A 12282-nucleotide genomic window follows, 5' to 3' on the forward strand; every position below is an offset into this window, starting at 1 on the left:
CTTCGCCCACATTGGGGGGACAGAGGTTTTCATGCCATGTAAAACTGTTAACTGTCCTTTGTTTAACCATTAAAGCCCCCCTCTTGTTCATAGTTTCTCTTTCTTTAGTTTCCCCTTTTTCTTAGTCTACTATTATTTGAAGTACATGATACATAAATAAGATTTTTCTTCTCCTGAAATAGTTTAAAAGCATGGGCAGAATTCATCATAAATGATGACCTCAACATTATGAATGTGTCTATAGGTTGTATTTAAACATTGCTGAAGAGACATGGTGGGGGTGAGTTACAGGAAGAGTAAAATTCACCTTGGAAAAAGGACTTGTACTTTGAGCATCCTTTGAGCAATTTCTCTCACTTCTAGACATTATGTGAAGGTCCAATAAATTTTTGAAGAAAGAACAATACATCTGAGCCCCAGTAAAAATAAAATGCTGTCCTATTTATGGTATTTGTAGGCATGCATTCCACAGGTGTAAAAATTTGCAAGCAGCCCTGATTCTGAAGATCCATTCTTCCTATGCTTTAATAGTCTTAGAGCTGTCTTCACTGTGTGGCCAGTGGTGCACTGACAAGGGTATGAATTGAGTGTAAATAGTTTGGGCAAGGTCCGCATGCTTGAGAAATAATCTCAGTTTGAAAGAACAGACTTTTCGAAGTCTTTTCATTGGTCTTGTGGATCAGTGAAATTGTGCCGCCTCTTTGTCTGTAATACCTATCTTCTGGTTGATGAAAGCACTGCCTTTAGGTACTGTTTTGCTGTCTTCATGCAGAGAATTTATGGAAACAAAATGCAAGATGATATATTTTGCCTATCACTGTGGTGCGGTGGAGGTTAATTGGCAGCATGTGCTTATAGTATTTTTCTGTGAAACTTCCATTGACCAGTGAGAAGTCATGGACAATTTTTGGGACTGGAAGGGTGGCGAGCAGGATCTGATGTTAGTTTCAGCAGTGAATGCATGCTTTGTTGTATTGTTGTGAGGAAAGAAGAGAACATGCATTACAGTTGAGACTAGCTCCCCGAAAAAATGTGGTAGGTTTGGGAGATCCCAGTCCACGTTACTGTACTACCATGTCTGAAGCTGAAGCTCCAGCTGTGGTCAAGCACAATGGTTTTCATGATGTGTTCATTCATTCTGCTCTTACTGCAGGCTCATGAAAGCTAATGCTGAGAAGTAAGCATGTTGTTAGAATGCTAGAGATCTGCATATGTAGTACAGACCTCTTGGGTATCCACAGATTTGAAAAGTTGAAAATTGTTTTCTTTTTCCCATATCCCAACTTATGCCTTAGTAACTAGAATATTGAATGTCCTTGTAGATGGTCTGGACTTCCTTTTTAATTTCTGAGAGATTGTGTGCTTATCCTAGTGAGAAATGGGAAGAATTTTGGTACTGCAAATTTTTTACAAAGGCTGAGAAACCATTAATCATCTAACACTAACTCAATATGCAAAATTATTCTCAGAGACGTGTTGTGTTATTACTACAAAAAAATGTTAGAATTATGCTTGTATAACAGCAGAATTTGACGCTTGTGTGTGTCATGTAACTCTGTTCTGTATTGCTTTTGTCAATGAATCAAATGTGAGAACTGCTCAAAATTGGTACCTTTTGTTTGAAATTCACCTGAACTTGTTTCATAAATTTATCCTGTCTGCAGAACCTAAAAATAACCTGAAAAAAATTTCGAAGTTAGGGACTACTTAAAAGAAGAAATTATGTACTCATTAGAAAATAATTGTTTGCCTTTTCTTCTTTAGGTCAGAAGACTTGTCTCCACTTACATGGTGTCTTTCCTTACCTCTATGTACCATATGATGGTTTTGGACAGCATCCAGAATACTATCTTCGTCAAGTGGCATTCAGCATTGACAGAGCACTTAATGTGGCTTTAGGCAATCCGTCGTCTTCTATTCAACATGTTTTCAAAGTGTCATTAGTATCTGGAATGTAAGTATGACCTGTTAGGCTTTTTGGTTATTTGTTTTGAAATGCTTTTGCAGTTGTACTACGTAAAAGCACTTACTATGGACTTGGGTGACTGCAGTGCTTTTCCTTTTTCTTTTCCCCCACGTGTGTCTTTGTACAGGCTTGTACAACTACTAAATAACTCTTCTCACATACTTTGGCTTTAACATAATCATCAGGTTTTCCCTGAAACACTTGACACAACCATTTTGTCCTAAACTTGAATTTTAGTGTCTATCATTTTGCCAAATCTGTTCCTTTTAGCCATTTCTGTCTCTGCTATTACAGCAGTACTTTCCAGACAGTATTTTCTACATGTCTGGGTTTATTCTAGGTTCCCTGTGACCAGGCAAGTCTTGCAGGAACCTGATTCTAGGTCTTCTTTTCTCTGTTCGTTTAAGATGGCACATCACAGAGACTGTCAGGTCACATTTATTCATCTGATTCTCCCAGCAGCATAGGCCATGATGCAGAGGCTCTTAAGCATTAATTTACTTATTTGTCAAGCTGACTGTCGTATTTTATTCGGTACAGCTTTCTATTACTGTTGGAACCATGTGTTGTTACTGAATCTTAACATTTTAAAGACTCTCTTAATCAATTTTTATTTAACTTACGTAAACAAGGACTGAAAAATATGTCAAATCGTAGTGAATAATAGGAAGCTGTCCTGGAGGAATACAGTTAGTCTATACATGCATTGACTTCTTAATCTTCAAAACAATGTAAACACTAATTTTCAGTACTGTGCAGCACTGTGTTTTACTTATTTTTTTCATGCACTTTTGAAATATGTTTTTTCTAACTGTTAAGTTTAGGAAGACAATCTTTTTTTTCCCCAGCCAGTTTTAGTCATATCTTCTAGATATTGCTAGTAAAGTGGCTGCAATAATTTGTCTTCATTTCTAATCAGAACTTTCTGATGTGTTTTTGCAGCAACAAGGAAGCGAACCCACCAAATTTCTTCTTTTTGTTCTTTTTGTGAGAACTATGTGAATTGTAGTAAAGCTGTTCATCTCAACAGCGAAAGCTGGGCAGAGTAAACTGCTGAAGACAATCTTGGAATCAGTGAGAAAACAACAGACAGAGATTAGGAGACCCTGCCTCTTTTTCACCTCTCTTGCCTTAAAGCCTCTAAATGCTCATTACTGAAAGTCAGATGCTCATTGCCTCAAGGAAGAATAGGAAAGAGTGTTTCATTTATTTTGTTTGCTTGCATAAGAGCTAATGAGAAGCTCCTAACAGAAATTGTAATACACCTTCATCTTTACCTGGGTAGATAGACATGCTTATATAGTCACACAGTTCTATTTGTTTTCTTCTGTTCTGACCTGATTTTGCTCACAGATATTATATTGTCTCTGTGGTAAGAAACCTATGTTTTTCTTTCAAATCTTGGAGAGGGTCTTACCCCTTCCCTTTTGCATTAGCAGGAAAATCGTTATATAATAAAGACATTTGCTAAACCTTTATAGGTTTAACATAGGATTTTTGTTGCATTAACTTCCAAACATAGTGGAGGTCCAGGAATAAAAAGAGGCTAAATATGCTGTCCTTGTGCATTGTGAAATTACAGTAGATGTTCATAGCTAACCTTGGAACTGTTGTAAATCTTGCTCTTCCTGCTGCCGTGTCAATGTTAGTATGGATCATTTGCCATGCAAGTGCTGACTTTTTTTTTTTAAGTAGCATTTCATTTATGTGCCTATAGCACATTGAGTCATTATAACTCAATGTATGTAACCTGTCACTGGGTTTATAGTATCCGTATAAGGCAGACATTGATTCATTATACAAGATCTGAGCTCCTTTTCAGCCTAATAGCTTTAAGTTTGTTGTTTCAGCTTAGCTCAGTTTTAACATCACAAAAATTTTCTTAAACAGTTCATTCTAGCTTTTGGAGATACTAAATGTGTGCATATTTAACAATATTAAGGATAGCAATATTAATGCTGTAGTGCAATTGTGCTGAGTTTGCATTTAATTTAGGACTGAAACCTCTCTTACCACTGAGCTTCATTTTTTTGACTTAGCAGGTAAGCATCCCAGCTGCATTTTTTTATATTTTTTATAAGGAGATTTTATATTATTTTGTAGAGGTAACATTTAAATGTATGCTTTCCTGAATTTCTGTTGACTTTGTTTGTGATTACTGCTAACTGTAGATTCTTGCATTCACCCGATGTGTTGAATTATGTCCAGTTTCCTTAACATGCTGTTTTACAAGCATGTTCGATTAGATTAGAATTCTATATGCTGAAAAGTCAGTAATTCAGTCAAATAATATCAGAATTAATGCTACCTGTTCAACCTCAGTTTAGCCTTGACATATTCATTATGCTATGTATTCTTTAATTGCATTCTCAAATCCTATTTTCTTCAGGATTCATGCCTCGTTTAGTGCACAAGATGATTAGTAATCACTGAAAAGGGGCAGCTATTCACTCTTTTAAGCTGTTTTCATTGTTCAGTTTTTTATATTACACAGCTGGTATTTATTCATTTACACCTGATCTGCAGAATTAATGTCCTTAAGGACTTTGTTACAGCATTTATCAGAAAGGCTGAATGCTGGTTTTGAAGCGGTCCACAACTAATAAATTTATTAAAAGTACTATTATGGTGGTGTGCCGTTAGTGTGTTTACATGTGGGGAAAGAGAGAAACAGTGTTAAGCCAGAAGTGCCTTCTTATTTTAATTTTTTTTTTTTATACTTTGATGTCCAGAGGGCCTGTTCTTCTTATCTTTATGTAGCAATGTAATGCTTCCCTTTGGCCTGACGTGGGAATTTTCATTCTCCTGGATATGCAGTTTATCTTCTATTTCCCCCCCCCCTGGATTTTAATACTCTTTATAGTAAAATGTGATTGAATACATGCCACAGCATAACTGACTAGCTTCTTGCTTTTGCTTCTTCCTCTCCAGGCCTTTTTATGGTTACCATGAAAAGGAGAGACAGTTCATGAAGATTTATCTTTACAATCCTGCAATGGTAAAAAGGTAAGGATGTGGTGATATGAAGTTCTGGCTGATTTCCTTATATTTTGAATTAAAAAGTCAATTTTGAAGCAAGATTCACCTACATCTTAACAAAATAAAAGCAACAAAATTATTGTCCGAATTTTTCAATACACATAAGAAAATTGGTAATTTCAAGCACACCAATAATCTTTTTAAAGCAGTATCATGTTCGGAAAGCAAGACCAAAATATACTTGCCTTTAGTTGTCTTGTATTAAGTACAACTCTTGAACATTTGAACAAATTTGTATCGTGTTACTTTTTCTGTAACTCTTAAGGAAAACAATGTAGTACTCCTTCATATATTATGAAGTAGATTCTGGTAGTTTTTAATTTTTAAAATAGAAGCACCAATTATTAAATTTTAAATATGCTTGGAAAACTGGATAGTTTTTGTGATTGGACAGTTTCTCTATTTCTTAATAGAGTAATGTTCCGTTAAATAAAAGCACAGTTGATCTCAGTGTCAGAGTAGTTGCAGTAAATTCAGTAATAAATAAGAAGGAATTCTTTCTCCAGCAAAAACTGAAATCCTTTGAGTATTACCTATCATAACTGGTTTTTTTAAATATCTAATACATATTCATAAGATAGGATTGTCTATTTTTTTCTTCTAGACTAGTAAAATTTTGCATGATTTTAATTTTTTGTCTTAATGTAATCTATACACATATATGACGTGACAATTGTTTCAAACTTTGGAGCTTCTCGTGTTTGTATTACTTCCATCTAAATAAGGGCTGACACTTCACTTAAATTATTCCTTTAATTTTTATGTATAAAACTATTTTTTTAACTCAATTTGTTGCATTTAGAAATGCTTAGTGCTTTTCTTTGATTTATAGATATATCCTGTTACTTTGAGATACATTTATTGCAACAATTTATAATTATCCATATACCTGCAGTTATTTTTTTTTAATGTGTAGATCTTTAAAAGAGCAGATTGTCATGCTTCTAGGAAGCTGTTACAATACTGCTTCTGTGTATACAGTATGTAACTTTAAAACCATGCAGGTCATCTTCACATATATGTCAAGGAGAACTAGAGAGACTTTCAAAGTGCGTAGGCATACAGCTGCTACAGTTATTCTGTAGAAAGGTTTCCATGGACTATAGTGGTTTTGAATTAGTTGCGGGAATAGTATACAATGTTATGGTTTTTCATAGATTTTTTTTTTTTTTTTTAAAGCTGGAGGATTCACAACTCCTTTGTAGTTAACAGACAAATATTGAATCAGTATTAGCAGAGATCATTTTTGTGTGTCTGTTATTGTGAAAACAAAATTCTTAAGCTAAAAATACAACTAAGGCAAAATTTAAGAAGTTTAAGTAATTTATATTTCAATAAAATCAAATCTCAGTCTTGTACTGGAATAACTTTTTAGTTTATGTCCTAATTTGTCTTTTATTTTAGAGTATGTGAGCTTCTGCAAGGTGGAGCCATAATGAACAAATCTTACCAGCCTCATGAAGCCCATATTCCCTACCTCCTTCAACTCTTTATAGACTACAACTTATATGGAATGAATTTAATAAACCTGTCTGCTGTCAAATTCAGAAAGGCAAGGAGAAAAAGTAAGGTGTTTATTTCTTAAGACAAATAATTGTTTTGAAGGCTAAAAACTACTGTTTTGAACGAAATGTCAGGCTTTTGCTGTAGCTGTGGCTGAATGGGTATCGTGTTGTTTTCCTATAGCTTGGTTTGTATCAAAATAGTGTTGTGCGTAGCTTTCTATCATTTTTCCTTTTCGTGCCTGTGTATTGGGACTGAGAAGAGTCTGCTTCCTGAAACAAGATGCTATATTTCAAGAAACATGTGTTCTGTCAGCAGTGTAGCTGTGACCATTTTCACAAGATGACCACACCTCTTCACAAGTAGAAGATTAAAAACAGTTGGTATTTAGTTGAAGAATTTATGTGAAAGATAGCGTACTAATACTGCTGCTTTAATTTTTTTTATGTTTGTTTTTGATCCCTATATCAATTATAATTCTTTTTTTTTTTTTTTGCTGCAGTAGTATCTATAAAATTATGGCTAACTATTATGTTCTGCTGACAATGTTTTTAATTTAAAAGCTTGTGTTGTACTAAGGTCACTTGCTCTAAAGTGAAATATGAAATGTATATGCAAAGGAGGTATTTTAAATTTTCATTTTAAAAAATTAGTTTGGCATTTTGAATGTACACACTTCCATACAAATGAAGTTTTACAAGAACATCCATAATGTTATCTAAAAGCTTCAGTATAAAGGGGAGATAACAGTAGGAAAACCATAATGTCTTTGGTACTTAACATTTAGAAAAATAAGTATGGTTTACTTAAATCATAATTGTTCCTACAGCTAAAGCAAGAGTTGAATAGTAAAGTATCTTTCTGTAAAAAGAGCAAGTAAGAATCATGCTGACTTTAATTTTGTCCCATTATTTTTATGCATCTATATTCAGACAGCAATGGATTAGTGCATGGGGTTTCATAACTGAGTCTCATCTAAAGAAAAATACTCTTCTCATACTCAACAATAGGCCACACATTTTGCTGGTGTCAAAACTGTACGAAGACAAAAGCTCAGCGACAGACAGAGCATCTTCAGGATCTTCAGTCCTGAGGAAGTACAGTCAGGTTGCATTTAGTCTTCCAAATGTTCAAAGTGGCCTTCTGGAGACATGCGATGTGACTGTATCAAATACTTGCTCACATTCTTTTTCCATAGCTCTTTACCCTCTCTCTTTCAGATGATAGATAAAAGACATAAGCTATTTATATTCTCCATCATTTATTTAAGGATGCAAGACCTAGGTCTTGAATGGGAAGAAGAGAGTGAAAAAAGGAGCATGGGCTGAGACCGGTGGACTTTATTCTGGTAGGGGAGAATCCAATAGGATAAAAGCAAGAAAATGACAGACTGCCTTGTCCTGGCTTGGTCAGGTAATGGCAGCAGTGCTCCTAGCAACATTCATACCGCTTTGCGTGGCTCCACATCACACATGTATAAGTAGCCTGCTTCAGTCTGTTGCAGTCCCCAAGTGCAGGATCACTATCTATTACTACTGGCACAGCAGCTGAGTGACAAATGGTTTGTTCCTGGTACAACCTTATAGAGGCAATGCTGTCAAGAGGCCAGTCCTTGCACAGCAACCCTGAGAAGCACCATTCTTTTGAAGCTCAGACTTGTTGGGATGGTGTAGAAGGCGTAGCCTCTGCTTATGACTGATGCGCTTACTTGCCTGTTCCACAGCTGCTGTGTCTTGGGGGTGTGCATTCATTGTAGTCAAGTGTAGTTTGTGCCACGCAGGTCAGGCTGAACATTGTTTCTTAGATGGCAGTAAAAGCATTTGCCTAAAGATGTGCAGCAAACACTTACTTTTCTTCCCTTGCAGATGATAATACAAAAATTCGTCTGGCAAGGAATAGAAAATTCAATAATTGATCTGTTCGTAAATATAAATAAGCAGCCTCAGGAGCCTGTTTCCAGTGTTGTTTTTCTCTTTGAGATACGTAGACTGTTTTGGAAGGCTGAGAGAGATCAGCAGGCAAATTTGTAGGAGCAGGAATACTCTGCCTTCATCAGCCTGTGTCTGGAAGATGCAGGAGTTCTTTTTCTCTAGTTCTTCTGTTTATGGATAGTGAGGAAGAGGGCTGCAAATTCATTCATGCACCACATGCCGCTAAAACTATTACAAAACTTTTTATTTTCAGTAGTTGCATCATCTTCTGTATTATGACTCTGAAAGACCTTGATGTGTCACTGCTACTGTCTTTAAAGATTGTCATGTCAAGAAAAGGGGAATATTGAGTGTCCTTAAATCTCTATCCCTATGAGTAACTTTACTGAAGAAACAAACTGATACAGGAATTTGAGCCTTGATTTTTAGAAGTATTTGAAAGTAGGGTTTGTAGGGAATAAGAAACTGCACTGAAACTGCTCTGGTGTGGTATTTGAATTGCATATGATTTCTTAAACTAATAGTATATATTTTACCAGTTGGCCTATAGTCTTGCATAGCTGCTGTGATGTATTTTCCTTTACAATATACAGCTATTCAGTCCCATTTCATCAACTCAGAATAATCAAGTTGCAGATGAAAAATAACAAGAGACGTTTCTATGCATAGTCAGCTTGTATTTTAATATAGAGAATTAGCTGATATTCCACACAGTAAAAACATGGCTGTGTTTCTTCCTGGGCCAGCCCTGCCCAGGGGCAAGTCGTCACTTTTGAACAGCACAGACACTAAGCCATGCTAGGTTTGAGCTGAGTCTGTGCAAACAGGATCGGGTAATTTGTGTTGTCTTTCTGGAATCACCTGCTTAGGTATCACAGTGCGTAGACCATCTTGGTGCAGGTGTTGCTGAACGTGAGCTAGCTCCTGCATAAATACAGGCATGTCTTTTCACCACATTTGAGTGCCACGTTTCCCATGTGAGTTTAGCATCTGTGTGCCGTGTCAATGCACTTAGGAGTCTGATCTAGGGACAGGGTTTGCAGGGACTAGTCTGGGTGCAGTAAAGTTGGTCTGGAACATGTTTAATTAAACCTGCTGGATTTCAGTTGCTTCTATTTGTAGCTTCTAAGGCACTTTTGGCATGGCGTTTCCCAGTTGTTTCGATAGTAACTATGTTATTCAGGGCCTTTTGCTACATGAGAGATACCTATACCTGCTATTCTAAGTAATGGAATTCACATTGATTCTGTTATGAAATTGACTTCAAAAATATAGATTAAAAATACCTGTTCTAATAAATACTTATTAAAGGCCTCTGACAATTGAATTGTTCAATTATTGTATCTAACAAATGCAAAAGTGTTTGCTGTTGCTGGAAGGTAAATTTAATAAAAAAAAAACCTGCTAGTGTGTGACACCAACACAGCTGAGAAAATTCAAGGTTCAAGCTGGTCTTTCACATAGAAGTGGGAGACTGAGTAGTTTTCAAGGTCTCCTCCCATTCTGCCTCCCCCCAACTCCATTCCTGGGCTTTTTTATTTCTTGTGACATATCCTGTGGATATTGTCTTTCCTTCCTCTGAAGAGTGAAGGTTCAGAAGACCACAAGGGAGACAGTAAATCTTCAGAGAGGATTTCTCCAGCATGACTTTGGAGCACAATTCCTTACCCTGAGACCTCCAAGGAAACTTACACAGTGTTTTCTTTATTTGTACAATAGGCAACACTTGCCTTCATTGTAGGTTTCCACTTACAGGTACTGCCACTGTGTCTGGAATATATTGTATATTCTCTTTCAGCTCAGATAAGAAAGAGGAAAACCATGAAGTAGAATTTAGTGTTTTCTTTGACTTCTAATTCCCACTGGGAATATGACCTGAGGACCCAAACACTTTGGAATTCTGAAGTTTACATCGTACTCTGCATGATTTACTTTGAAACTCGTGCAGATAAAGATTGAATTTAGGTTAAGATGTGACTAGAACACAGCAAATGTAATTCTAATAATGTCAGTATGTTGAGAATATCTTTTTCTTTTTATATGTATCTACATGTTAGAAAGTAAGTTAAATCATTTAAATGATAGCATAGTTACTTTTTGAAGATGTTATCATGCAGTGTTATTTATTCTTTAGGAGCATTTGGACTGGCAGTATTAAATAATAAATGCAATTATATAATGAGATGTGGGAAAAAAATTGCTGCATAAATTAATTCATTTGTCATTCATTTTTTCTTTACAGGGGATACATCAGGTGTAAGTAAACATCATAGAATTTATTTGCCAGAAAATTCAAACAGCGCATCTTTCATTGAGTGGGAGGAAGATGAAATACCAAGGTCAGCATTCCAAATTTGAACGTAAAGCCTGAATACTACCTAGTATACCAAACAAATTCTCTCTGGCGCCATATGCAATGATGCTGGTAGTTCTCTCCCTGATATGCTTTACAGTCTCATTTACCATGTCACTTTGGCTTCTAAACATTTCAGGATTTTTTAGTATAAGATATTTCTCTTCTTCCTTTTTTTTTCCAAGTGATAATCTTCCCTTTGGAATCCCTTGTAAGTTCGTATAGGGTCTCGCATTCCATTTTTAAGTTTCATCCTGTTTCTATTATTCTACTTCTAAGTTATCTTGCGTTTGTTTTATGATACTATGATCTTGTTATATATCCACTGTGTCTACTAGCTTGCCTCACCAGCATATTTCATTAATACAGTCCTGCATTTCCTGCCAACAATATTAATGAGATGTGAAGTAAACTCAATCCCAGAAACTGGTCTATACTCAGTTCTATAAATTTTGTATCAACCCTCAGTCTTTTTTATATAAGCAGTAGGAATTTCACCATTTAAACGCTTTAATAATTAGGAACTAATTTACATCTCCTCCAACTGAAATTTTCCCATTTGATACTGTGTCAAACATTCCTTTTTCTAGAAAATGAATTATTTTATTAAAGGTGTTCTATCATACCTGTCTTCCAAATGCTGTAGGATGTACGTGCCACTGCAACGTAATGAATCTAAACTCTTTTCTATTCCTGATTTTGCTCTGTTCTGTATCTACACAAAATTAATTGACTGTTATAATTTCTCCTGGATTATTTATGGGAGACATCAACTTAAACCAGTGTTACTGTAATCAAACCCGTGCTGCAATTTGTCCCCCTTTCAGATTACCTTCTTTATTTCCTTTAAAATTCTGAAAATTTGCATCTAGGTTGGGTTAATAGACTCATAACTGTCATGATCAACCTTGCTGAAGGTAAATCTGACCCAGATATTATAGGAGATATCTATGCAAGGAAATCCTTGTAACTGTTTCCTAAAATGATTGTGACTCAGATTTTTTCCATACTGGTTTTATTCTTTTGGTCTACAGCATTACTTGATATCTGTAAAGCTGCCCTTCTTCCTTTAGTTCTGTCTTTCCTTCACAAAGTATATTCTCTATTCCAAACATTTGGTTTCTATGTATAGCTATATCAACAGCTATATTGATTTCTAGTTTCATGTGCAATGCTAGCACAGGCCCCTCACTTTATTATCCAGTCTTCTTGAGTCAAGTTGAGATGTTTATAGCAAAAACTTCTGCTTACTGTATTTCTCTGTTTGACTGCTATTTCCAACAGCACTTGAAGTTTTTCCTATCTGTCAGTACTGAACTTCTAAGCCTTTGCTTGTCCTTTATATCAGATATGAAGATCTCATCTTTCCATACCTTCAATCTGTACACTTAAGTTGTTGTTCTTTCAAGAAAAAACTAAAGGGGAAAAGACAGTTAAATGTTGTTTGATACTGCAAAATTTCTAGGGCTGCCTTGTATTCTTAGTGATTG

The 12282-nt window shown here is 35.6% G+C and overlaps 1 protein-coding gene across 1 annotated transcript in view; it reads left to right on the forward strand.

Moving 5' to 3' along the window:
• REV3L (REV3 like, DNA directed polymerase zeta catalytic subunit) overlaps positions 1-12282 on the forward strand; it is a 123512-nt gene that overhangs the window by 47737 nt on the left and 63493 nt on the right. The window contains exons 2-5 of the mRNA XM_063329770.1: positions 1765-1954; positions 4898-4972; positions 6410-6570; positions 10682-10778. Of these exons, the coding sequence (XP_063185840.1) occupies positions 1765-1954; positions 4898-4972; positions 6410-6570; positions 10682-10778 (523 nt within the window). The remainder of the gene's footprint in view (positions 1-1764; positions 1955-4897; positions 4973-6409; positions 6571-10681; positions 10779-12282) is intronic.

The sequence above is a fragment of the Chroicocephalus ridibundus genome, chromosome 3, assembly GCF_963924245.1.
Source record: "Chroicocephalus ridibundus chromosome 3, bChrRid1.1, whole genome shotgun sequence".
Classification (NCBI taxonomy): domain Eukaryota; kingdom Metazoa; phylum Chordata; class Aves; order Charadriiformes; family Laridae; genus Chroicocephalus; species Chroicocephalus ridibundus.